The sequence below is a fragment of the Xyrauchen texanus genome, chromosome 14 (assembly GCF_025860055.1).
Source record: "Xyrauchen texanus isolate HMW12.3.18 chromosome 14, RBS_HiC_50CHRs, whole genome shotgun sequence".
NCBI classification, from domain to species: domain Eukaryota; kingdom Metazoa; phylum Chordata; class Actinopteri; order Cypriniformes; family Catostomidae; genus Xyrauchen; species Xyrauchen texanus.
This window is the reverse complement of record NC_068289.1, coordinates 5,311,681-5,339,664: the sequence shown is the minus strand read 5'-3', so window position 1 is coordinate 5,339,664 and position 27,984 is coordinate 5,311,681. Positions and strand designations below refer to the sequence as shown.

At 41.9% G+C, this 27,984-nt stretch overlaps 1 protein-coding gene across 7 annotated transcripts; it reads left to right on the top strand.

The window, feature by feature from the left end:
- The first annotated feature begins 1 nt into the window (after position 1).
- On the top strand, positions 2–27,984 carry LOC127654892 (gamma-crystallin M2-like). Of its 7 annotated transcripts, none has more exons than XM_052142435.1 (4): positions 3–66; positions 145–387; positions 650–785; positions 27,816–27,984. In XM_052142435.1, exons 1-4 carry the CDS (start codon positions 55–57, stop codon positions 27,950–27,952), a joined length of 528 nt encoding a protein of 175 aa, XP_051998395.1. In that variant the 5' UTR covers positions 3–54; the 3' UTR covers positions 27,953–27,984. The 7 variants fall into 7 exon arrangements, with proteins under 7 accessions (XP_051998396.1, XP_051998395.1, XP_051998398.1 ...); XM_052142438.1 differs by lacking the exon at positions 27,816–27,984 and adding an exon at positions 9,542–9,706; XM_052142434.1 differs by lacking the exons at positions 3–66; positions 145–387; positions 650–785 and adding exons at positions 19,017–19,080; positions 19,159–19,401; positions 19,664–19,799.

Here is a 27,984-nt window from a genome sequence, read left to right as displayed (position 1 = left end):
GAATCAGCTTCAGCTTCTCCTTTTTGGAACTCCTGAGGATCAGCTAGCGCAACCATGATGGGCAAGGTAAAATTGGTTCCAGCTCCCTTTTTCACACAATTTCAATGAATTGAAGTTGATTTTCTATGTGTTATTTAATTTCAGGTCATCTTCTATGAGGACAGAAACTTCCAGGGTCGCTCATATGAGTGTATGAACGACTGTGCTGACATGTCCTCCTACATGAGCCGCTGTCACTCCTGCAGAGTGGAGAGCGGCTGTTTCATGATGTATGATAATCCCAACTACATGGGAAATCAGTATTTCTTCAGGAAGGGCGAGTATGCTGATTACATGTCCATGTTTGGAATGAGCAACTGCATCAGGTCCTGCCGTATGATCTCCATGGTGAGTTCCATGTACATTTTGAAGTATTTGTTATCAAGTCTCTTGAGGCAGCTGTATTAAACGAATATTCAATTTATTATCACTTGGCAACATAGTCTATATATTTTTTTCTTTTAGTTAGAAAAGCCCAGAGGATTGACAATTGATATGTGTTATCACAGACTGATGATATTGGATGAGAGGCAGAACTATATTGCTCTACATTTATGTTTGACATTGTTCCTAACTGACTTAAATATAATGGACTTCTCTCCCAATACAGCACAGGGGATCCTACAGAATGAGGATCTACGAGAGGGAGAACTTCATGGGCCAGATGCACGAGATGATGGATGATTGTGACAACATGATGGACCGTTACCGCATGTCTCACTGCAATTCTTGCCATGTGATGGAAGGTCACTGGCTCATGTATGAGCAGCCCCACTACAGAGGCAGGATGCACTACTTCAGGCCTGGAGAGTACAGGAGCTTCAACAACATGGGTGGCATGAGATTCATGAGCATGAGACGTATCATGGATTCTATGTACTAGTGTTCTACTGTTTCAATAAAATAATTTCTCTACAATGCAAAACAGTGTGTCATGAAAATCTTTGTTACCACTAGTATTTTCATGAGTAATCCTCCGAAAAGACCTCATGAGATTACGGAAGCCCTGAACCGCACCGTGAAATTTCTTCAACAAATTTTGAGAGAGAAAAAATCTATACACTACTTTTCAAAAGTTTAGGGTCACTTACTCGTTCTTTATTTCTATTTATTTTTCACATTTTAGAATAATAGTAAAGTCATCACAACTATGGAATAATAGAAATGGAAATATGCAAATTAGGTTGTGAATAACAAAATCCAAAATAAATCAAATCTATTTTATATTTTAGCATCTTCAAAGTGGAAACACTTTGCCTAGATTTTGCAGAAATATACGTTTGGAATTTGCTCAATCAACTTCTTGAGGTATCACCCTGGGATGCTTTTTAAACAGTACTGAAGGAGTTCCCATCTATATGTTGGGCACTTAGTGGCTGCTTTTCTTAATTATTCGGTCCAAGTCATCCATTTAAAACAATTATATTTTTGTCTACAAAACTAATTTCAAACATTTAAGCATATGCCTTCAGATCAAAAGGTTTTTAAGATCATGAGAAACATTTCATGCAAGTGACCCCAAACCTTTGAATGGTAGTGTATTTGTAGGACATATGTTCAGGAAGGCATTAAGAAACTTAAAAAAAAATTGTTTTTTACTTATGAGTTAAACAGACTCACAAATAAAAGATCTGGCATGTGATTGGTCACTTATGACCTGATCCACTCATGACAACAGTTTCCAAGGTTTGTTGAACAACTGGGGTTTATTAAAACATTACATTAGTAGCAAAAAGCAAAGCACACTGGGTGTTGCGATCATGTGGCAACATGTGAGTTGTTTTTTATTATTTATGTTTAATAATAAAATATTGCTTCTAAATACTTACTCTGCATACTATCAAATGTGTCTGTATCTAACAATTCCCATTCTTAAGGACTCATATGTTCACTCTCCCTGTAGAGTAACATTGTTTGTACTAAGGAATCTTACAGGAGTAGCAACATCGAGAACTGAGTTTAAAACTTGCGTTTTTATGGTGATATGGTTTTTAACAGATACAGCACATAACTTATTGCAAATCAGCTTCAAACAACTAATTCATCAAGTGCTACATATGTCAAATTGTGGACCAATACCATTGAAGAAAATGTATTGGGAAGAGCAGATCAGTGGGATTGCCCTAAGATCTATCATGATTCTTGAATTTTCATGTACATTAACATAAAGTCACAACAAAAGAGTTATATTATAGTGAGTAAAGTGAGGTAAAAAAAATATTGAATATAAATCATTTATATTTTTTGACATAAATAGTCAAAATGATGTATAAGATCCTAAGTTAAAGCAATACATGAATGACTTTAGTCTAAGTTCATTGACACACCATGGCATCGAACTGTATATAATTCTCATCATCTCTATGAGAATAATTCATCTGTCAAAATCCTTTCATTAGGATCATTGAGATAAACAATGTTTCACTTTTACCTTTCTCTAAAGTAAAGTGATTTATTAATTGTTACCAGTTTCCATGCCTGATTCTGGCACAGCTGCTGCTGCTGCTCCTCAGTCTGTTGCTCATCTTTGCTACACTCTACAAAACCATTTAATCAAATCAAAGTGTATATTTCCTACAAACTAATATCACAAAACAAGTCACACATACATTTTATGTTAATGCTTATTGGTTATCCTAAGCGAAAACAACACCTGATAAACAAGAAAAGTAGGCTACTCTCCGAACGGGGCTCAAACCGCGGTCTCCGACGTGAGAGGCGACTGCATTAACTCAGAGCTACCAAGCTGCGTCAATCTAAACAAGGAGGTTAGAGGCTACAACTCTTGAGGTTTAGCCTACTGTGGGTGAAAGCCAGCTAGATGATGATGATCTAAAGACTTTAAGGGCAAAAACAAATGTGATTTCATACCCACTGACTTCTTTCGGAAAAATCCCCAAAGCCTCATTTGCTTAATTTTTGCTGTCTTTCCTGCTAATTGCCGTTAACTCGCCACTAAGTAACGTTAGTTGATGTCAACGACTGTGCAAGCTCCTCCTCTACCTGCTGCATATTCAACAGAGAGGAAGAAACGGAGTCGCCCATAGGCTACCGACAGCAAAGGAACTTATTCTATAGGCTAGATTATGCCTATGTCTATTTTTACAGGCTGTATGCAGTATGTGCAAAGCCAAAGCACAATGAAATAAGGCAACTTATGATTTCGGAAGTTTACATAGGCTTTTGTCGGGTTTCATATTTGTCAGTCAACTATTCAAAATACATTCGGGGCTACACTCAAAACATTCGGGGCTGAAGCCCCGGCAAAATCGGCTGCCGCCGCCTCTGATCAGATGGACAGATTATTTCTCAAATTCTCAGGGGAGGCAGAGCTTATCCTAGGGGAGGCACTGCCTCCCCCAGCCTCCCCCTAGACACGCCCCTGGTCGTTATGCCATATGGTTGACCCTGTTCACCTCAAGAGGACAAGCATGACCTAATCAACTCACAGAAATAAGTCAGAAACAGTCAGCAATTGCTAAATATATTGATTCAATACGCGTGCACTGCAGCCTGCATCTGGGGTCAACCGAACACACATGGAAGGCCAGAAACACACACACAGAGCAGAACTACATGTTCAATTTCATATTTCTCACAATCCCTCCTTTGATCATAAAATGATCACAATCATATCAAACATTGTACCATGCTAAAACCTTTACCATGGGAGCTTTAAACCCTCGTATCTTCTTTGTTCATTCTTAGGGGTTGATAAGCATCTTGAGGTGGTCTTTCCACTAAGCTAAGAGAGCTGAAAATCATTTGTTTGATTAAAGCCATAAAACAAGGCCATAAGCAGGCGATGATGCAAAATACAAGCAAAACGCAGAATATGACCAATAAGTAATGTTCCATTTTGTAAATGAATGTCCAAAAATCTGAAAAGAAATCAACATCCCCATTGGCGCAGTCTTGTGACCTCTTTACTATTTCAGAAATATTTTTTATACCTTGCTCTATGATTCCACCTGTTCCATCCTTTTCTGGGATATACATACAACATGCTTCACCTACCATTACACAGACCCCTCCCTGTGCTGCAGTGAGCTGGTCTAATACCATCCGTTTCTGGAGCTCTTTCTTTATTCCTTCTAAAACTTGTTCTGTAACATTCATAAATGTAACTAAATCAAACCTGTTCATTTCTACCTGATTCATAACATTTGTTACGCCAATGGGGGCAAAGAATTATTGAAAACACTTGTCCACTCTGTTACAGATTCTTTGGTCCTCTGGTGTGTAGTTCGGCTGTGTCAGAGTGGAGAACGCCCTTTTTGTTCTGGTGTGGATGGTTGAATCCACATGTTGAATTGTTCCCACATGTGGTGTTTCTTCTCAGGACCTAGGGCTCCTGCATCATGCTAGCCACTGACGCTGCGTGTTCAGCTCCTGCAGTGGGGTCACACTCAGCAGTTACCTGTCGGTCCCTCCTCTGATGCTGGCTTAACTCAGGACGCGTGGAACCACTGATGCTGGAGGTCAGTCAGGACTGCTGTTCGGGTCACGGCTATGACCGTTGCCGGACCATGGTTCCAGGGTTCCCCAGCCTTGAGAACATGGACCGTTCAATGTTTTTCACTAAGGAGTCCACGTATTACTCGATCACCAACTTCGTGTCACCTGTGGAGAGAAAGAAGCCAGGGGGTCGGGAAAGGCCTAACCATTAGTATCTCAAAAGGAGAGAGTGTAGTCACACTTGATATGTGTCATTCAGTTTTGGCAGGGCCAGACAACACTGCTTGTCTCTTAACAAATTACTCTGATCTGGTTTCCCTTCATTCAAGGCCCAATGTTGAATATCAGATTCGGATGGGTTTGCCTGTAAAAGTTTTATGTCAATATAATTTACTTCAGTTTTCTGAATCATAGAAACAGTTTCTTCAGCTTGATTTAGATCTGGTCTTATCACAACTTCCTTTGAAGTCATCTTTGCTACTTAATCAGCCAATCTGTTTCCTCTCACCTCCCCTGCCATGTGGCCTGCGACTTTTATGACAGCTAATTTCGTTGGCAGTTGTGCTACTCTGAGTAATTCTGCAACTAGGTCTTTGGTGTGATATGGGTTTTCCTTCTGCTGTCTTGAAATCCCTCTCTTCACCCCATATGCATATTTTGAGTCTGTGTACATGTTAATGGGTTTTCCTTTCACCAATTGTCATGCTCTAATTAATGCAAATAGTTCAGCGGGCTGTGTCGATTTTTATGGGAGAGAGTAGGCCTCAATGATTTGATTAGGAAGTTTAGTTACGGCGTAGCCACACCAGTATACGGAATCATTTAGCTTCGAACAGGACCCATCGATGTAGCGATGGTCCCCCTCCTCCAGGGCAGATGAAACATCTGGCCTGCAGGAAGTTAATTTGTTTATATGGTCTAGATTGTCATGAGAGTCATTAGAAAAAGCACCTTTGGTAAGCAATTTGTGTAAGAAGATTTTCGGACCGTGTATCACGGAGATCACCTACCTGGTGAGTTGTGTGCACAATGAGCGCAACAATACGCTCTGCATCTTGCACCATCAATGCTGCAGCAGCCACGGCTCACAGACACGCAGGGAGGCCTTTGGCGACCAAATCAAGGGTCTTTGAGAGGTACGCAACTGGTCTGTAGGTGCCGCAATGGGATTGTGCAAGGATCGCTGCTGCTGTACCTGCCACCTCGTACACGTAATGGTGGAATGTTTCACCATAGTTGGGTAAGCTTAGGGCTGGTTGGGAGCTAATGCTGCTCCGGAGATGCTTAAAAGCCATGTTCATCTCAGCTGTCCACTTAATGGGTTCTTCGGCCCCTGAGTATGTGGCTTCTCTCAGAACCTTGTCTTATAGAGAGCAGTTCGGCACCCAGGCTCTTTTGCAGTTCGTGACCGTGATAGTCAACTTTCAGTTTCCCATTTCAGTTTCTCTTTGGATGCTTTGAAGCCAGCCTGTGCCAGAATGTTGCAGAAAGTAGTTGAGGCAGCTGTGCAGGATGCAGCATCGGGGCCAAAATCTAGAATGTCGTCTGCATGTTGTAGCAAACAAGTCTGTATGGTCATGTACAGTACTATTATGCCTATGCTATAATAGTGTTAATTCAAAATTAATTCAACTTCTGTATTTCGATGTCTGAGTCACAATCAATGGAAATTCCCCTCTGAAATTATAAAGGGGCAGTAGGTGTTTATTCCTTTCAGACCGTCTATCCTTTTATCATGTTCTTCATTGCGTATTGGCATTGTGTTGAAAACCAGGGGCCCTCTGATCTGCAACCATGCCAATAGCGGTTTTTGATTCTATTTATCTAATGGAAATGTTATTACTTGAGTGCCAAGTTGTACTTGAATTTTATAAATTTGAACCATTGAGGTGTGACTGTAACCATACATATATCCCATGTATGTATCACAGCTTAAATATATATATTGTAATCTAAAAATGTCATAACTTATCAGATTTGCAAACGTGGATAAAATAAGGTATAACCTTCTGTGGTATGGTTCTGTATTTATATTTCTGAACGTTTTTATACTTTTCTCTTAACCAAGGAAAATTCCTTTTCAAAGTTTCACCAGACAGCTTTCATTCCCAACATTCATTCAGTACATAACAGATGATCTTTTCTTTATTCAGACAACAGTCACTTTCATCAAATCCCTTTATAGGGCTTATATTCACAATTGTCCCTTTCTTTACAGGGCTCATACAACATACACATTCTAATATGCACTCACGCTTCAGTCATAATCCTCACTCTTACAGATATGGATACTCTCATAAGCACACCAAAAAAATGTCAAACAATAACAAACATGTAACAAACAACATACAATTCTCCAAACACTCAGTTCTAACGCCTGCTGGACTGGGCACCTTCTTCGAACCCTTTTTTTTTGTAGAACTTTATCCGTCCTCTTCCCACCTTAGTGAGGATATGTTAAACTGCTACAGTCAATCTGAGGTATTTTACCTCCTTTCTGTGTATCTCACAGAGCAAACGCTCCCTTTCCAGGGACACACTGATGAAGAGAAACCCTTTCCTAATTAAATTTCCTATTTTTAATTAAAATTTTGTTTTTGATGTGCATTTGTTAAAAATGCAGTGATCAGCTCCCTTTCTGCAGCTAGCAGAGCAATAACGTTCCCTTTTTTAGGGAGTCCAACAAATGCACACACTATACGGTTCAGAGATACCCCAACAAACAGGTCAACATAAGTTTGTCAAAACAATTGACCTTACCTGTTTGTGAGGTATCCCGGATGAGCCCCCAAACTATTAGCAATATTTTGGATCTAGTCGCGATCTCCAATTCCCCGGTCCTGTCTTTCTATGTTCATGCCCAGTGAGGTGCAGTCGTGAGTCTGAGTCTCTGTAGACTTCGCAAAGGAAGTAGAAAGAACTACAACACAGTTGGTCTGTATTAAATGTTTATTACAGCAAGCATGTAATTTATATTCTTCATGAGACCACAAACAGCCAATAGTAAAGCGACAACAAGGCTTATGATTGTTATGCCATATGGTTGACCCTGTTCACCTCAAGAGGACCAGTATGACCTAATCAACTCACAGAAATAAGTATGCTGCATAAAATGCAGATCATCATAAAGAGGAAGAGAGAAACAGTAAGCAATTGCTAAATATATTGACTCAATACGCGTGCACTGCAGCCTGCATCTGGGGTCAACCGAACACACATGTAAGGCCAGAAACACACACACAGAGCAGAACAGCATGTACAATTTCATATTTCTCACAAGAACCAAGGGAAACGCGTGTCCTTCTAGAACACTGCATATTAATTCAGACAGATTTCAAGAGTTAATTGCACTTAAATGTTGTTGCAAATAATTTTCTTCTTTATGTGGTAGTTACTATTTCGTCTAACTTATTAGTTATAAGGAGTTTCATGAATATCACTTGTTGTGCTCACCATGAAGAAATGTGTGTCTAATAATGCGGTGCACTGGGACCAGTGAACTAAGATATTCATCACTGTCTCTTGGTTTTGCCCATTGACCCTGATCACAGAGCATGCCCCTTCAGTGGATGGACAGAGACTAGGATACAAACTTAAAGGCAACTCACTGAATTGTAATCTTTATGGACTTCCATGATGTAATTAAATATGAAATCCAGGAATGGATGTCAAAAGAGAACCAAGACATTAAGTCAGACAACTCTCCAAATGCAAGACCAGGACAAACGGAACATAAATAAACACAAGGGTTAATGATTAAACAGGAGGAACTTTGAAACAATAGGAATAAAACCCGGAACAATCAAAACTAGAACATGGTGTAAGAACCTCAAATTAAGAGGACTATAAGAACTAAACCAAAAGACACATGAAAACAAATAACACAATATATCAAATAACATTGAAAATAACAGTATGTGTGCTGATCAGATTTGATGAGTGTCCACCCTCTCTTAGAGACTGAAATGAGTGTAAACAGGCTCAATATATGTATATATTTTATTTATTTTTTACTTTTTAGAGTTTCTGTGGTGTTTTATGGCAGCATTTAAAATGCTTTATTTTAAACAAATATAAACTTAAGATAGAAAATATAGAACACTGACAAATGTGATTACTAAGATCTGGATTCAAAACTTTAGCTAGAAAGGCCTCTATTCCAACCAGCACAGTCAGGAATTGACTAACAATAGACACTGTGTATTCTTTAGTCTTGGTCTAGTATAAAGGTACGAGTGACAGCAGTCAGTCAACAAGCAGAATCAGCTTCAGCTTCTCCTTTTTGGAACTCCTGAGAATCAGCTAGCGCAACCATGATGGGCAAGGTAAAATTGGTTCCAGCTCCCTTTTTCACAAAATTTCAATGAATTGAAGTTGATTTTCTATATGTTATTTAATTTCAGGTCATCTTCTATGAGGACAGAAACTTCCAGGGTCGCTCATATGAGTGCATGAGCGACTGTGCTGACATGTCCTCCTACATGAGCCGCTGTCACTCCTGCAGAGTGGAGAGTGGCTGTTTCATGATGTATGATAATCCCAACTACATGGGAAATCAGTATTTCTTCAGGAAGGGCGAGTATGCTGATTACATGTCCATGTTTGGAATGAGCAACTGCATCAGGTCCTGCCGTATGATCTCCATGGTGAGTTCCATGTACATTTTGAAGTATTTGTTATCAAGTCTCTTGAGGCAGCTGTATTAAAGGAATATTCCATTTATTATCATTTGTCAATATAGTCTATATATTTTTTTCTTTTAGTTAGAAAAGCCCAGAGGATTGACAATTGATATGCGCTATCACAGACTGATGATATTGGATGAGAGGCAGAACTATATTGCTCTACATTTATGTTTGACATTCTTCCTAACTGACTTAAATATAATGGACTTCTCTCCCAATTCAGCACAGGGGATCCTACAGAATGAGGATCTACGAGAGGGAGAACTTCATGGGCCAGATGCACGAGATGATGGATGACTGTGACAACATGATGGACCGTTACCGCATGTCTCACTGCAATTCTTGCCATGTGATGGAAGGTCACTGGCTCATGTATGAGCAGCCCCACTACAGAGGCAGGATGCAATACTTCAGGCCTGGAGAGTACAGGAGCTTCAACAACATGGGTGGCATGAGATTCATGAGCATGAGACGTATCATGGATTCTATGTACTAGTGTTCTACTGTTTCAATAAAATTATTTCTCTACAATGCAAAACAGTGTGTCATGAAAATCTTTGTTACTACTAGTATGTTCATGAGTAATCCTCCGAAAACACCTCATGAGATTACGGAAGCCCTGAACCGCACTGTGAAATTTCTTCACCAAATTTTGAGAGAGAAAAAATATATACACTACTTTTCAAAAGTTTAGGGTCACTTACTCATTCTTTATTTTTTTATTTATTTTTCACATTTTAGAATAATAGTAAAGTCATCACAACTATGGAATAATAGAAATGGAAATATGCAAATTATGTTGTGAATAACAAAATCCTAAATAAATCAAAACTACTTTATATTTTAGCATCTTCAAAGTCGCAACACTTTGTCTAGATTTTGCAGAAATATACGTTTGGAATTTGCTCAACCAACTTCTTGAGGTATCACCCTGGGATGCTTTTACTTATGATTTAAACAGACTCACAAATAAAAGATCTGGCATGTGATTGGTCACTTATGACCTGATCCACTCATGACAACAGATTCCAAGGTTTGTTGAACAACTGGGGTTTATTAAAACATTGCATTAGTAGCAAAAAGCAAAGCACACTGGGTGTTGCGATCATGTGGCAACATGTGTAAATACTTACTCTGCATACTATAAAATGTGTCTGTATCTAACATTCCCTTTCAAAAAGCTACACTTATGATGCAGCACTTAGTTTGCGCTTTGGGAACAACTTTAGGTGTGACCAGCTGTGAATATGTGTGCAACATGTCAATGAACATTGACCGGAATTTATAGCCTCTGCCGGTGACATCATTGGATGCACCTGTAGCAGGGCTATAAATAGATGCGTCACAGGTACATCGTCAGATCTTTTGTCTTCAGATCTCTCTGTGTGTGTGTGTGCTTCATGAGCTTGTCAGAAACTTTCTACTTTCCTCTTTTAGGAGTTAGAATTGTTAGGCAGTGGGCAGAAACCTTTCTCTTTGTCTTTTCTTTAAAAAAAAAGAAGAAGAAAAAGAATAGCTGATTAACAAAGCAAGCATTTTTGTTTTGTGTGTTTGGGGGAAGAGCATCCTGCTCTTGTGTTGCGACAGGGCGGGTGCAGGCATTGCGATCTGTTTACAGTCAAAATCGTCGTGGGGCTCTCGCATAGATCTAACTGAGGAGAGAGAGACGGGTCCGTCCCTATCGCTCGCTCTCTCTCCAGATCCAGCTGATCCTTCTCGTAAGCCTGAAGTGTGCCTCAGCGCCTGTTCGGTTCACAAGGGGGACGCTGAACCTCTGAACATTCCACGCACAATAATAAAGCGGCTGAGGAATTACTAGAGGTGGTTACTCGGGCTGTGGCCAGACTATAGTTAGACTGGCCACGTGAACAAGAGACCCCCCCCAACGCTCCAAACTAGAAGACAGATTTCTGTCTGGTGGCCAAAAATTAAAAAAAATAATTAAATAAATTAAAAAAAGGGAAGGGAACTCTATATCAGTCCCTTCCTTTCTTCTATGACCTCATAACAAGCATTCTCATTCATGGAGGAATCCATATACTTCCCATGTCTTCGTGCCCTCGACATTGACATATTCGACTATCGTGAGTGCTGAGGCTCAGGGGTATTCGGTGATGCTGCCGGTAGAAGGGACACTTGCGGGTTATCTCTCGCCTGGCTCGGCATCATCGCTAAAGATACCCACTCTCCCCACAAAGCTGTGCAGGACCACCTCCACGCTTGTGGGGAAGGCTTATCAGGCAGCAGGTCAGGCTGGTGCTGCCCTGCACACTATGGCAGTGTTACAGGCGTACTAGGCTAATCTGTTGAAGTATTCGGTGATGCCGCCGGTAGAAAAGACACTTGTGGGTAATCTCTCGCCTGGCTCAGCATCATCGCTAAAGAGCCATACTCTCGCCACAAAGCTGTGCAGGACCAGCTCGATGCATGTGGGGAAGGCTTATCAGGCAGCAGGTCAGGCTGGTGCTGCCCTGCACACTATGGCAGTGTTACAGGTGCACTAGGCTAATCTGTTGAAGGACCTGAGTGCGGGCACCACGGTCGACGAAGTGGCTTTCTCTGAGCTTCGTCGAGCAATTGATCTGTCTCTCTGCATGACCAAGCAGACGGCCAGCGCCATTTGCCGGTCTATATCTGCTTTAGTCAGCACAGAGAGACACTTGTGGCTTAAGATATCGGGCATCAGAGACAAGGACAAAACTTTCCTTCTCGATACCCCGGTTTCGCCTTCTAGCTTATATGGTGACGCTATGAAAATAGTTATCACCAGGTTCCAGGAGGCAAAAAGTCACTAGGAAGCCTTCGGGCAATTCCTTCCTCAACACACTCAGGTGGAGGGGACATCGGCCACCCAGCCCCGCCCCAGTCCTTCTAGACGGGATGCTCAAAAACAAAGCGTGGCGAATCATGCTCCCCCTCATAAAGACTGGGGGCCGGTTCGTCGCCCTCAGCAGCCCCCAAAGTAAGACCTCAGGGCAGTTATTTCTAAAAGAAAAAAAAAACCCTGACGGTTTTGCACCCAGCCTTGTGGGGGTAGCACCCCCTTGGGATGGGTCATGTGAAACATCCAACTGTATCCTCCCGATACCCCACGAAACCGCTCCATTCCCACCGCCTCTGGTGTTTCGGGAGTTAGTGGTTTCCAGCTAAATGTTGTGTGTTCCGTTGCTTCCTGCCTTTGTCCAGGACACGGGACACTTGACATCCCCTCAACAGGAAGTGTCAGAATCGATACCCATCTCAGAGAACCTGGCAGCATGAAAACTACTGCCAGGTGGTCTATGTGGGTCCTAAGAACAGTAGAAAACGGCTACAGAATTTAATTTGTTCGCCATCCTCCGCATTTCAACGGCGTGTATCCCACTACCATGAAACCGGAGCAAGCATGTTTACTGTGGAAAGAACTGCAAAACCTCTTGGTTAAAGGGGCCATAGAACATGTTCCCCTTCCAGAGAGAGTGTCAGGTTACTACAGCAGATACTTCCTGGTTCCCAAGAAGGATTGGGTGTTGCGTCCGACCTTTGACCTTCGAGGTTTGAATCGCTCCGAGGGCATTCAAGTTCAAGATGCTAACCATCAAGATGGTCGTTTCTCAAATACAACATCGCGATTGGTTGGTCACGATCGATCTCATGGACGCGTAATTTCATATAGAAAGTCTGCCACAACACAGGAAGTTCCTGAGGTTCGCTTTCGGGGGCGAAGCTTTCCAATATCGGGTTCTTCCATACGGTCTAGCCTTATCACACTGCACATTCACGGAATGCATGGACGCAGCACTGGCTCCTTTGTAACTCCGGGGCATCCGCATTCTGAATTACACAGACGACTGGCTCATACAAGCACAGTCACAAGAACTGGCATTACAGCACAGGGATATCGTCTTAGCTTATCTGGGATCTCTGGGGTTCAGGCTCAACGCCAAGAAAAGCGTCCTCTCTCCCACTCAGAAAACTACCTATCATGGGATCGTATGGAATTCGATCACAATGCGAGCACAATTGTCTCCCGCTCTAATCGAGTCCATTCAGAACACCTTGAGCAAAGTAAGGCTAGGCCAAGGTTGCACTGTTCGTCAGTATCAACGACTATTAGGTTTCATGGCAACTGCGTCCTCGGTGATCCCTTTGGGCCTTTTTGCACATGAGACCATTTCAGTTGTGGCTCAAAACCAGGGGATTTCATCCAGGGGCGAATCCCCTAGGCTGATAAGGGTTATGCGCCGCATGCTACGAACCCTTTCTATGTGGTTCAGACCCCGGTTCCTCACTTTGGGTCCCACTCTAGGTGCGTCTTGCCATTGCAGGTTGCTAACGACAGACGCCTCCCTGACGGGCTGAGTAGTGGGCTTAAGTGGTCGTCCAGCTCAAGGGGAATGGGAGGGTCGTCAGCTCGATTGTCAGATTAACTGTCTCGAGTTGATGGCCATATTTCTGGCCCTGAAATACTTCCTCCAAAGGCTGCCATGTCTTGGTGCTGGTGGACAACACAGCAGTCGTCTCTTACATAAACCATAAATGAGGTCTACGTTCATGCTAGCTGAACAGACTGGCACGGCAGATTCTCCTTTGGGACCAGGGCAAGCTCCTGTTAATCAGAGCAGCTTGTATCCCTGGATGCCTGAATGGGAGCAGATTTACTGTCCAGACAGAAAATACAGATGGCGGAGTGGAAAATCCACCCCGAGGTAGTGGAACAAATCTGGTTGAGATTTTACAAGAGCAGAAGTGGACATCTTCGCCTCCCATCCGACAGCGCAGTGTCCCCTCTACTTCTCTCTGAGTCACCCAGCCCCCCCTGGGTCTGGACACGATGGCACATACATGGCCCAGAATGTGCCTGTATGCTTTCCCCCCCGGTTTCTCTGCTCCCGGGAGTCTTGGCCAGAGTCCCGCAAGGGTCCTGCCTCTTACTGATAGCTCCGCGCTAGCCGAACAGGGTATGGTTCTCTGAGATAATGTCTCTCCTCGACGGCACACCTTGGGTGATTCCGGACAGGAGGGAACTTCTGTCTCAGGCGCAGGGTACAATATTTCATCCCCGGATCAATCTGTGGAACCTTCATGTTTGGCCCCTGAAGGGTACCAACTGAGGGACACTGGATTTTCACCTGAAGTTATTGAGACCATTCTAAGTGCTAGGGCTCCCTCTACCAGAAGAAGTTACGACAATAAATGGGGTATCTTTGAAAGATGGTGCAGTGCACATAATGCAGATCCAGTTAACTGCCAGATTGCTTCAGTTCTGGACTTTCTGCAGGAAATATTGTCAGCAGGCACATGCCCCGCCACTCTCAGGGTCTATGTGGCCGCCATTTCGGCTTGCCACGCCTTGATTGACGGGGTGCCGTTGGGGGGGACATCCTCTACTCGCTCGCTTCATTCGTAGAGCTATGTGACTGAGGCCTCCTGCTAGGACCATGACCCCTTCATGGGACTTAGCAATAGTCCTTGAGGGTCTGGTTGAGACCCCCTTTGAACCTCTAGAGTCAGCATCTGATAAACTTCTGACTCTCAGGATGGATTTTCTTATGGCAATCACCTCTCTAAAAATAATTGGGGATCTACAGTCTCTGTCTGTCTTGCCAGCCTGCTTAGATGTTGCCCCAGGAATGGCTAAAGCCATTTTGCACCCTCACCCTGACCTCCTGCCTAAGGTTCCTTTCTTGAACTTACATCCGGTCACTCTCAAAGCCTTCTGCTCCCCGGCATTTACAACGCCGGCACAGGAAAGACTTCACAGACTTTGTCCCGTCTGTGCCCTTCAGACTTATGTCCACCGCACTAGCCAGTAGCATAAGTCAGGGCAACTATTTGTTTGCCATGGGGGCCGTAACAGGGGGCCGCCACCAAGCAGACTATGTCACATTGGGTGAGGGACGCTATTGCCCTGGCCTATGAGGCACGCAATCAAGCTTCGCCAGTAGCTATCAGGCCTCACTCTACCAGAGGGGTCGCCTCGTCTAAAGCCTTGGTTAGAGGTGTCCCTCTGCAGCATGTCTGTGATGCGGCAGGCTGGTTCTCTCCGCACACATTCATTAGATTTTATAGTTTGGATGTTCCTGCCACTCCGGGCTCTTACGTCCTTGAGTCGACATCACAAGCTCATGTCTGAGACCTCTCGCGTTCTTGTGAGCACACTACACATCCGTAAGGGGTCTGGACATCCACAGTGCGGCAGCGTGGGTATTCTCGTTCCCAAAGCTAAAACTCTTGGTTTATTTGACTGTAACCCTTGTTCCCTGATAAAAGCGGAACGAGATGCTGCGCTTCTTTGCCGCACTGGGATGCCCCAGGACTGCGCTTCAGACAAAATACCTGACGATGCACCTGTGACGCATCTATTTATAGCCCTGCTACAGGTGCATCCAATGATGTCACCGGTAGAGGCTATAAATTCCGGTCAATGTTTATTGACGTGTTGCACACATATTCACAGCCGGTCACACCTAAAGTTTTCCCAAAGCGCTAACTAAGCACAGCATCTCGTTCCGCTTTTATAAGGGAACAAGGGTTACAGTCAAGTAACCCGAGACAATTCCCATTCTTAAGGACTCATATTTTCACTCTCCCTGTAGACTACCATTGTTGTTTCTACTAAGGAATCTTACAGGAGTAGCAACATCGAGACTTTTTGGAAAATGAAATCTCTCGCAATGCTGTTGGTTTTAAATGATTTTGTATTTATACAACAAAAGCAAACGAGTGTTCTTGTAGAACAAAACATGAAAAAATTATAAATAAATGTAATAATAAGAAAATAAATAAAGGAATAAATGTCTTGATAAAAGACATTCCTGAATTTATTTTTGTATGACTTTTTTTCCTTTATTTGTTATTTTCTCTTTTTATGTTTATTCTTGAAAAATAAATGTTATTCTTTCATTTGTTTTAGGTTTTTTTTATTATTTATTTATGCATTCATTTATTTTTATATTTATTTATTCCCACATGTATTTATTTCTATATGTAAATATTCCCACATTTATTTATTTTTGTTTTTATTCTTACATTTCTGTCTCTTGTATGATAATGATGTGGGCGGGTCCTGCTTACCATTGGCTTATTGTAAAAACATAAGAGCTTAAGTCAATCCAAGATTTATTTGTTATACTACAATCACAAAATAAATGCGGAGCTGTTTCTTCAACAAATCCACAAAATGAGCAAGTTTCATAAATGATATGATTTAACTTTGTCCTTTTCTTTTTTTTCTTTTCTGTTGTTATGATTGTTCATTGTAAAAGAGACAACCATGCTTCATTTCCCTGATCGTTTATGTATGTATACATCTGCAATAAAATAAAAATAAAATCTATAGCTAGAGTTGCACGACATGCGAATGAAATCGATAATCACGCATCAAATAACTATGTTTCATTTAGAGTAGAGGTGCTTATTGATGGTTTAGGAGAGCTGTATGCCGGTATGAATGTCTTAGCACATCCTGGATTGTTAAACTCTCTGCAAAACTTTTCCTGCATATTCAAAATCTGTGTGAGTTAAGGTGTGCTAATGTGGGACGTCCATCTGCTTCCGATAAGTACTATTGAGCTCTCAACCAATGATGCAATGGAGCTTCGCAAGGACCGCCTCCCTCTTTTCCATGTTGCACACAGTAAAGTAAAAATAAACACATGTATAAATAAATAAATATATATGGGAATATATAAATATGGAAATAAATATATGTGGGAATAAATAAATATAAAAAAATACATTAACACAAATAAAAAAATATGCAAAATAAATGAATAAATAATTAAAAGCTAAAAAGAATAAAAAAATAAAGTTAAAAATGAATATAGAAAATAATAAAAGGATTAAAGTCATACAATAATAAATTCAGGAATAAATTTAATTAAAAACTAATTATATTTGTTTTATCAAGACATGTATTCCTTTATTTATTTTTTTATTATTACATTTATTCATTTATTATTTATGCAGGTTTGTCCCTTCATATGAAAGGACGCTGAACGTGCTGAACTGGTGAATGAAATCTGAAATATTACCAGGCAGTGGCTAATTGCAGACATTTAAGTTGCATATATGAGTTATATACTGTAAAGGGCTGCGAACAGAGTAAATGATCGGTTTTGTGATTTTTAGAACCATAACCAATATAAATAAATAAATATAGCTAAACGCATGACAGAGGACCAGCGCGTCCGCAAATGAATAAATGTATTTACATGCACGTTCTGACCAGTTATGCTCAAAAAGCACCAACATGTGTGTGGTCATGCAGTTCCTTTATCGAGGTCATACAACAGCGTGATAAAACACTGGGTAGATTTCGTCCATTACACCAATTGCTATAACACGTTCAACGCTACTGACCGCAGTAAAACAATAGTATGCGGTTCGATATGCTTTGTTAGCCTGTAAATCTGCCATGTGCTGCCATAGACATGTATGTTACTGAACCATAGCTGACGTAAATTAGTTAACAACTTACCTCTGTCTGAGGATTTTCAGATGCCTCACAAAATTGGACGTTGTCGACGAGGTGTCTGTAATTTTGGAACCACAGGTTCTACATGTTGCAATCCTTCTGTTGCCTTTAATGCTGTATTCAATATATCCCAATTATATCACCTTTGGAATCATTTTTGCTGTGTCCTTGTCCTTAAATGCACGCCGCGGTCTTCAAACTTGGTCCAGCTTTCGTGGAAGCTGATTGGTGATTGGTTGAATAAGGAGCGTTGACATGCAGAATTGTAAATCAAATTAATCGTTTATTTGGGAAATTAATTGTTGATTTACTGCACATTTTTAATTATACAACTCTTATCTTTGGTTTTAAAAAGTATAAGTATTTCCAAGTCAGACGGCTGAAGTCCAAGTCAAGTTGCAAGTCATTGCTGTCAAAGTCTATGTCGAGTCGCATGTCTTTTTTGATTCTGTCAAGTCGAGTCGCGAGTCATCAAATTAGTGACTCGAGTCCGAGTCAAGTCCAAGTCACGCGACTCGAGTCCACACCTCTGGTAGTTACTATTTCGTCTAACGCATTAGTTATAGGAATTTCATGAATATCACTGTTTGTGCTCACCGTGAAGAAATTTGTATGTCTAATAATGCGGTGCACTGGGACCAGTGAACTAAGATATTCATCCCTGTCTCTTGGTTTTGCCCATTGACCCTGATCACAGAGAATGCCCCTTCAGAGGATGGACAGAGACTAGGATACAAACTTAAAGGCAACTCACTGAATTGTAATCTTTATGGACTTCCATGATGTAATTAAATATGAAATCCAGAAATGGATGTCAAAAGAGAACCAAGACATTAAGTCAGACAACTCTCCAATTGCAAGCCCAGGACAAACGGAACATAAATAAACACAAGGGTTAATGATTAAACAGGAGGAACTTTGAAACAATAGGAATAAAACCCGGAACAATCAAAACTAGAACATGGTGTAAGAACCTCAAATTAAGAGGACTATAAGAACTAAACCAAAAGACATGTGAAAACAAATAACACAATATATCAAATAACAAAGCAAATAACAGTATGTGTACTGATCAGATTTGATGAGTGTCCTCCCTCTCTTAGAGACTGAAATGAGTGTAAACAGTCTCAATATATATATATATTTTTTACTTTTTAGAATTTCTGTGGTGTTTTATGGCAGCATTTAAAATGCTTTATTTAGAAAATATAGAACCCTGACAAATGTGATTACTAAGATCTAGATTCAAAGCTTTAGCTAGAAAGGCCTCTATTCCAACACGCACAGTCAGGAATTGACTAACAATAGTCACTGTGTAGTCTTTAGTCTTGGTCTAGTATAAAGGTACGAGTGACAGCAGTCAGTCAACAAGCAGAATCAGCTTCAGCTTCTCCTTTTTGGAACTCCTGAGGATCAGCTAGCGCAACCATGATGGGCAAGGTAATATTGGTTCCAGCTCCCTTTTTCACACAATTTCAATCAATTGAAGTTGATTTTCTATGTGTTATTTAATTTCAGGTCATCTTCTATGAGGACAGAAACTTCCAGGGTCGCTCATATGAGTGTATGAACGACTGTGCTGACATGTCCTCCTACATGAGCCGCTGTCACTCCTGCAGAGTGGAGAGCGGCTGTTTCATGATGTATGATAATCCCAACTACATGGGAAATCAGTATTTCTTCAGGAAGGGCGAGTATGCTGATTACATGTCCATGTTTGGAATGAGCAACTGCATCAGGTCCTGCCGTATGATCTCCATGGTGAGTTCCATGTACATTTTGAAGTATTTGTTATCAAGTCTCTTGAGGCAGCTCTCTTCAAGGAATATTCCATTTATTATCATTTGGCAACATAGTCTATATATTTTTTTCTTTTAGTTAAAAAAGCCCAGAGGATTGACAGTTAATATGTGCTCTCACAGACTGATGATATTGGATGAGAGGCAGAACTATATTGCTCTACATTTATGTTTGACATTGTTCCTAACTGACTTAAATATAATGGACTTCTCTCCCAATACAGCACAGGGGATCCTACAGAATGAGGATCTACGAGAGGGAGAACTTCATGGGCCAGATGCACGAGATGATGGATGACTGTGACAACATGATGGACCGTTACCGCATGTCTCACTGCAATTCTTGCCATGTGATGGAAGGTCACTGGCTCATGTATGAGCAGCCCCACTACAAAGGCAGGATGCAGTACTTCAGGCCTGGAGAGTACAGGAGCTTCAACAACATGGGTGGCATGAGATTCATGAGCATGAGACGTATCATGGATTCTATGTACTAGTGTTGTACTGTTTCAATAAAATAATTTCTCTACAATGCAAAACAGTGTGTCATGAAAATCATTGTTACCACTAGTATTTTCAAGAGTAATCCTCCGAAAACTCCTCATGAGATTACGGAAGCCATGAACCGCACTGTAAAATTCTTCAAAAAATCTTGAGAGAGAAAAAATATATACACTACTTTTCAAAAGTTTAGGGTCACTTACTCATTCTTTATTTTTTATTTATTTTTCACATTTTAGAATAATAGTAAAGTCATCACAACTTTGAAATAATAGAAATTGAAATATGCAAATTGTGTTGTGACTAACAAAATCCAAAATAAATCAAAACTATTTTATATTTTAGCATCTTCAAAGTAGCAACACTTTGTCTAGATTTTGCAGAAATATACGTTTGGAATTTGCTCAATCAACTTCTTGAGGTATCACCCTGGGATGCTTTTTAAACAGTATTGAAGGAGTTCCCATCTATATGTTGGGCACTTAGTGGCTGCTTTTCTTAATTATTCGGTCCAAGTCATCCATTTAAAAAAATAAATAATTTAATAACATTTTTGTATTGTAATTAAATAAATTAATATGTTGGCACAATTATATTTTTGTCTACAAAACTAATTTCAAACATTTAAGCATATGCCTTTAGATCAAAAGGTTTTTAAGATCATGAGAAACATTTCAGGCAAGTGACCCCAAACCTTTGAATGGTAGTGTATTTGTAGGACATATGTTCAGGAAGGCATTAAGACACCTAAACAAATTTCACCTTGTGAATTGTTTTTACTTATGATTTAAACAGAATCACAAATAAAAGATCTGGCATGTGATTGGTCACTTATGACTTGATCCACTCATGACAACAGATTCCAAGTTTTGTTGAACAACTGGGGTTTATTAAAACATTACATTAGTAGCAAAAATCAAAACATACTGGGTGTTGCGATCATGTGTCAACATGTGTAAATACTTACTCTGCATACTATCAAATGTGTCTGTCTCTAACATTTCCTTCCAAAAAGCTACACTTATGATGCTGCGCTTAGTTAGCGCTTTGGGAACAACTTTAGGTGTGACCAGCTGGGAATATGTGTGCAACACGTCAGTGAACATTGACCGGATTTTATAGCCTCTGCCGGTGACATCATTGGATGCACCTGTAGCAGGGCTATATATAGATCAGATCTTTTGTCTTCAGATCACTCTGTGTGTGTGTGCTTCATTAGCCTGTCAGAAACTTTCTACTATCCTCTGTTAGGAGTTAGAATTGTTAGGCAGTGCGCAGAAACCTTTCTCTTTGTCTTTTCTTTAAAAAAAAAAAAAAAGAAGAAAAAGAATAACAGATAAACAAAGCAAGCGGTGTGTGTTCTCATGTTTATGCTCTATGGGTGAAATGGACACACACCAGTTTTTTTTTGTCTGTTTGGGGGAAGAGCATGCTGCTCTTGTGTTGCGACAGGGTGAGTGCAGGCATTGCGATCTGTTTACAGTCAAAATGCTTCAAACTCTTCTGGCTTACTCCCAAGAGCCAGCGCCCACTCTTTCTTTGTGGGGCTCTCTCATAGATCTGGCTGAGGAGAGATAGACAGGTCCGTCCCTATTGCTCGCTCTCTCCCCAGATCCAGCTGATACTTCTCGTAAGCCTGAAGTGCGCCTTAGCACCTGTTCGGTTCACGAGGGGGATGCTGAACCTCTGTACATTCCATGCACAATAATAAAGCAGCTAAGGAATTACTCAAGGTGGTTACTCAGGCTGTGGCCAAACTATAGTTAGACTACGCACTAGGCTAATCTGTTGAAGGACCTGAGTGTGGGCACCAAGTTTGATGAAGAGGCTTTCTCTGAGCTTTGTCTAGCCAGAGATCTGTCTCTCTGCATGACCAAGCAGACGGCCCGCACCATTGGCCGGTCTATATCTGCTTTAGTCAGCACTGGGAGACACTTATGGCTTAACCTATCGGGCATCAGAGACAAGGACAAAACTTTCCTTCTCGATGCCCCGGTTTCGCCTTGGCTTATTTGGTGACGCTATGAATATAGTTATCACCAGGTTCCAGGAGGCAAAAAGTCACGAGGAAGCCTTCGGGCAATTCCTACCTTGCCTCAATCAATGGGAGGGGACATCGGCCACCCAGCCCCGTCCCCCCATAAAGACTGGGGGACGGTTTGTCGCTCTCTGCAGCCCCCAAAGCAAGACCACCTTTTAAAATTAAAAAGAAAAAAACCCTGACGGTTTTGCACCCAGCCTTGTGGGGGTAGCACCCCCCTTGGGACGGGTCACGCGAAACATCCAACTGTATCCTCCCGATACCCCCACGAAACCGCTCCATTCCCGCCGCCTCTGGTGTTTTGGGAGTTAGTGGTTTCCAGCTAAATGTTGTGTGTTCGGTTGCTTCCTGCCTTTGTCCAGGACACGGGACACTTGACATCCCCTCAACAGGAAGTGTCAGCATCGATACCCATCTCAGAGAACCTGTCAGCGTGGAAACTACTGCCAGGTGGTTCTATGTGGGTCCTAAGAACAGTAGAAAAAGGCTTCAGAATTAAATTTGTTCACCATCCTCCGTGTTTCAACGGCGTGGTTCCAACTACCGTGAAACCGGAGCAAGCATGTTTACTGTTGAAAGAACTGCAAAATCTCTTGGTTAAAGGGGCCATAGAACATGTTCCCCTTACAGAGAGAGTGTCAGGTTACTACAGCAGATACTTCCTGGTTTCAAAGAAGGATGGGGTTTTGCGTTCGATCTTTGACCTTTGAGGCTTGAATGTGCCTGTATGCTTTCCCCCGGTTTCTCTGCTCCCGGGAGTCTTGGCCAGAATTCGCCAGCAAGGGTCCTGCCTCTTACTGATAGCTCCGCGCTAGCCGAACAGGGTATGGTTTTCTGAGATAATGTCTCTCCTCGACGGCACGCCTTGGGCGATTCCGGACAGGAGGGACCTTCTGTCTCAGGCGCAGGGTACAATATTTCATCCCCGGCTCGATCTGTGGAACCTTCATGTTTGGCCCCTGAAGGGTACCAACTGAGGGACACTGGATTTTCACCTGAAGTTATTGAGACCATTCTAAGTGCTAGGGCTCCCTCTACCAGAAGAAGTTACGACAATAAATGGGGTGTCTTTGAAAGATGGTGCAGTGCACATAATGCAGATCCAGTTAACTGCCAGATTGCTTCAGTTCTGGACTTTCTGCAGGAAATATTGTCAGCAGGCACTCTCAGGGTCTACGTGGCCGCCATTTCGGCTTGCCACGCCTTGATTGACGGGGTGCCGTTGGGGGGACATCCTCTACTCTCACGCTTCATTCATGGAGCTATGTGACTGAGGCCTCCTGCTAGGACTAGGACTCCTTCATGGAACTTAGCAATAGTCCTTGAGGGTCTGGTTGAGACCCCCTTCGAACCTCTAGAGTCAGCGTTGATAAACTTCTGACTCTCAGGATGGTTTTCCTGAGAGGCAATCACCTCTCTAAAAATAATTGGGGATCTACAGTCTCTGTCTGTCTTGCCAGCCTGCTTAGATTTTGCCCGAGGAATGGCTAAAGCAATTTTGCACCCTCACCCTGACTACCTGCCTAAGGTTCCTTTCTCGACCTTACATCCGGTCACTCTCAAAGCCTTCTGCTCCCCGGCATTTACAACGCCGGCGCAGGAAAGACTTCACAGACTTTGTCCAGTCTGTGCCATTCAGACTTATGTCCACCGCACTAGCCAGTGGCATAAGTCAGGGCAACTATTTGTTTGCCATGGGGGCCGCAACAGGGGGGCGGCGGCCACCAAGCAGACTATGTCACATTGGGTGAGGGATGCTGTTGCCCTGGACTACGAGGCGCGCAGTCAAGCTTCACCAGTAGCTATCAGGGATCACTCTACCAGAAGGGTCGCCTCCTCTAAAGCCTTGGCTAGAGGTGTTCCTTTGTGATGCGGCAGGCTGGCCCTCTCCGGACAAATTAATTAGATTTTATAGTTTTGATTTTCCTGCCACTCCGGGCTCTTACGTCCTTGAGTCGACATCACAAGCTCATGTCTGAGACCTCTCGCTCCCTTGTGAGCACACTACACAATCATAAGGGGTCTGGACATCCACAGTGTGGTGGCGTGGGTATTCTCATTCCCAAAGCTAAAACTCTTGACTGTAACCCTTGCTCCCTGATAAAAGCGTAAGGAAATGCTGCGCTTCATTGCCGCACTGAGATGCCCAAGGACTGCTCTTCAGACAAAATACCTGACGATACACATGTGACGCATCTATTTATAGCCCTGCTACAGGTGCATCCAATGATGTCACCGGCAGAGGCTATAAATTCAGGTCAATGTTCATTGATGTGTTGCACAAATATTCCCAGCTGATCACACCTAAAGTTGTTCCCAAAGTGCTAACAAAGAGCAGCATCTCGTTCCACTTTTATTAGGTAACAAAGGTTACAGTCAAGTAACCCGAGACGATTCCCATTCTTAAGGACTCATATGTTCACTCTCCCTGTAGAGTACCATTGTTGTTTCTACTAACGAATCTTACAGGAGTAGCAACATCGAGAACTGAGTTTTAAACTTGCATTTTTATGGTGACTAACACTTTTCGGAAAATGAAATCTCTCGCAATGCTGTTAAATGGTTTTGCATTTATAGAACCAAGGCAAACGAGTGTCCTTGTAGAACACTGCATATTAATTCAGACAGATTTCAAGAGTTTTAGTTGCACTAAAATGTTGTTATAGTGCAATTAAATATTTAATTCCAAACACATTTGCTAGTACGCTGTAGTATTTAAAGCCATGATTAAATAAGTAGTTGCAATTAATTTTCTTCATTATGTGGTAGTTACTATTTCGTCTAACGTATTAGTTATAATGAGTTTCATGAATATCACTGGTTGTGCTCATCATGAAGAAATTTGTGTGTCTAATGATGCGGTGCCCTGGGACCAGTGAACTAAGATATTCATCACTGACTCTTGGTTTTGCCCATTGACCCTGATCACAGAGAATGCCCCTTCAGAGGATGGACAGAGACTAGGACACAAACTTAAAGGCAACTCACTGAATTGTAATCTTTATGGACTTCCATGATGTAATTAAATATGAAATCCAGGAATGGATGTCAAAAGAGAACCAAGACATTAAGTCAGACAACTCTCCAAATGCAAGATCAGGACAAACGGAACATAAATACACACAAGGGTTAATGATTAAACAGGAAAGTTGATGCACTTTGGAAAAATAGGAATAAAACCTGAAACAATCAAAACTAGAACATGGTGTCCAGAATCCAGAATCCAGAATCGGTCTGTCTTCGCCGGCCAAAGGTGGTCAGCGCAGACCACAACGATCTGCCCAGGTCTGTCGGTCCTGGGCGAGTCCCATCCAATTGTGTCCCAGATCTTGTCGTAGCGAGTCGCGCCATCGTGTTGCAGGGCGCCCGCGTGGCCGCTTGATGTCGATCGGCAACCAGACGGTGACTTCGCGTGTCCATCTTTCGTCCGTCCGCCGCATCAGGTGCCCAGCCCAGCGCTTCTTGGCCTTGTTGGCCAGGTCCACCGCGTCGGCCACCCTGGTCATGGCCCGCAGCTGCTCGTTGCGGACGTGGTCGATCCGTTTAGAACATGGTGTATGTCTTTTACCTAAGGTATGTCTATTTCAACGGACTAATGTTTGCTCTGGTGTGACCCCCCCGGTAACTTATGCTTCTATCGTATTGCAGTTCATGTGTACGTTCAGATGGAACACCTGTACATTTGGGTTTGCTTATTATGAACAAAGCTGTGAGTGAAGGAAAATAATCTGTGGGTCTAACGCTCTACTACCGGGTATGTATAGTTAACCAATTGAGCATGATGAGGTTGAGTATTTTTCATTCATTTATTTTGTTTATTTTTAGTGTGTTAATCTGCTCTGGAGCGGTTCGTCACTGTGGACTGCGGGGCAAATGTTTCCTAGACAACCTTGTTAGACTGCACTGTTTGTTCTGCTGCCTTTCATACTACAGTGTGACTATTTGTTTTCTTTTGTTTGTTTTGTAGATAGCTTTACGCTAATACTGGTGGTCTTGCTGAAGGGTGGCTAGTCTCAAGGCCGTCACTCAGCGTGAGACTTACAATGTGGTACCTTAGCCCCACCTTTGGCAATTTGGTGTAAACCTTTTTGGGTTACACCAGTCTGTCGAACTTCTGTGGCCAGTAATTCGCCAGTTATTGACCTCCTTCAGGGTTGGAACCTGCTTTACTATAACTGAGTGTCTGTTGATTGCGAAATATTTGTTTGTTTGTTTGTTTGTTTCAGGAACTGGAGGCCCCCGGTGTAGGGAAGCTAGCTGTCCTTGTCCTTTTTGTGGTGGTGTTTCCTTCACAGAGTGTTTTGCCGTTGACACTTGCCTTTCTCTCACTTGGCGTGTGTGAGTGTGTGTGAGTGTTGGTGTGGTCTTAGGATACTCACTGTGCAGCTAGCCACCCTACTGGTAAGCCTCAGCCTGAAAGTTTTTCCTCTTTATTTTCATTTTTTGGTCTGGTGCCCACTGAAGCAGAGTAAACTCTTAACAGTTCTTATACATTTTAAATGTATTATTGTTGTGAAAATAAAAAATTGTTTTGTATTCATAACCACGTCTCTTGTTCTCTGTGGTAGCTTAACCTGTGTGTCTTATGAAATTTCCCCGCTCATAGAAACGGGTGGCTGTAGTCTGCTCTTTATCTTGCTTCATTTTGTACATTAGTGTAATTTTTGTCCAACCACTGCCCTGTCGCATTCATATATATATATATATATATATATATATATATATATATATATATATATATATATATATATTATTATTATTATTTTTTTTTTTACTTTTTAGAGTTTCTGTGGTGTTTTATGGCAGCATTAAAAATGCTTTATTTTAAGCAAATATACACTTAAGATAGAAAATCTAGAACCCTGACAAATGTGACTACTAAGATCTAGATTCAAAGCTTTAGCTTGAATGGCCTCTATTCCAACCAGCACAGTCAGGAATTGACTAACAATACACACTGTGTAGTCTTTAGTCTTGGTCTAGTATAAAGGTACGAGTGACAGCAGTCAGTCAACAAGCAGAATCAGCTTCAGCTTCTCCTTTTTGGAACTACTGAGCATCAGCGAGCGCAACCATGATGGGCAAGGTAAACTTGGTTCCAGCTCCCTTGGTTCCAGCTCCCTTTTTCACACAATTTCAATCAATTGAAGTTGATTTTCTATGTGTTATTTAATTTCAGGTCATCTTCTATGAGGACAGAAACTTCCAGGGTCGCTCATATGAGTGTATGAACGACTGTGCTGACATGTCCTCCTACATGAGCCGCTGTCACTCCTGCAGAGTGGAGAGCGGCTGTTTCATGATGTATGATAATCCCAACTACATGGGAAATCAGTATTTCTTCAGGAAGGGCGAGTATGCTGATTACATGTCCATGTTTGGAATGAGCAACTGCATCAGGTCCTGCCGTATGATCTCCATGGTGAGTTCCATGTACATTTTGAAGTATTTGTTATCAAGTCTCTTGAGGCAGCTGTATTAAACGAATATTCAATTTATTATCATTTGGCAACATAGTCTATATATTATTTTCTTTTAGTTAGAAAAGCCCAGATGTTTGACAGTTGATATGTGCTATCACAGACTGATAATATTGACTGAGAGGCAGAACTATATTGCTCTACATTCATGTTTGACATTTGATGCTTGACATTCTTCCTAACTGACTTAAATATAATGGCCTTCTCTCCCAATACAGCACAGGGGATCCTACAGAATGAGGATCTACGAGAGGGAGAACTTCATGGGCCAGATGCACGAGATGATGGATGACTGTGACAACATGATGGACCGTTACCACATGTCTCACTGCAATTCTTGCCATGTGATGGAAGGTCACTGGCTCATGTATGAGCAGCCCCACTACAGAGGCAGGATGCAATACTTCAGGCCTGGAGAGTACAGGAGCTTCAGCAACATGGGTGGCATGAGATTCATGAGCATGAGACGTATCATGGATTCTATGTACTAGTGTTCTACTGTTTCAATAAAATAATTTCTCTA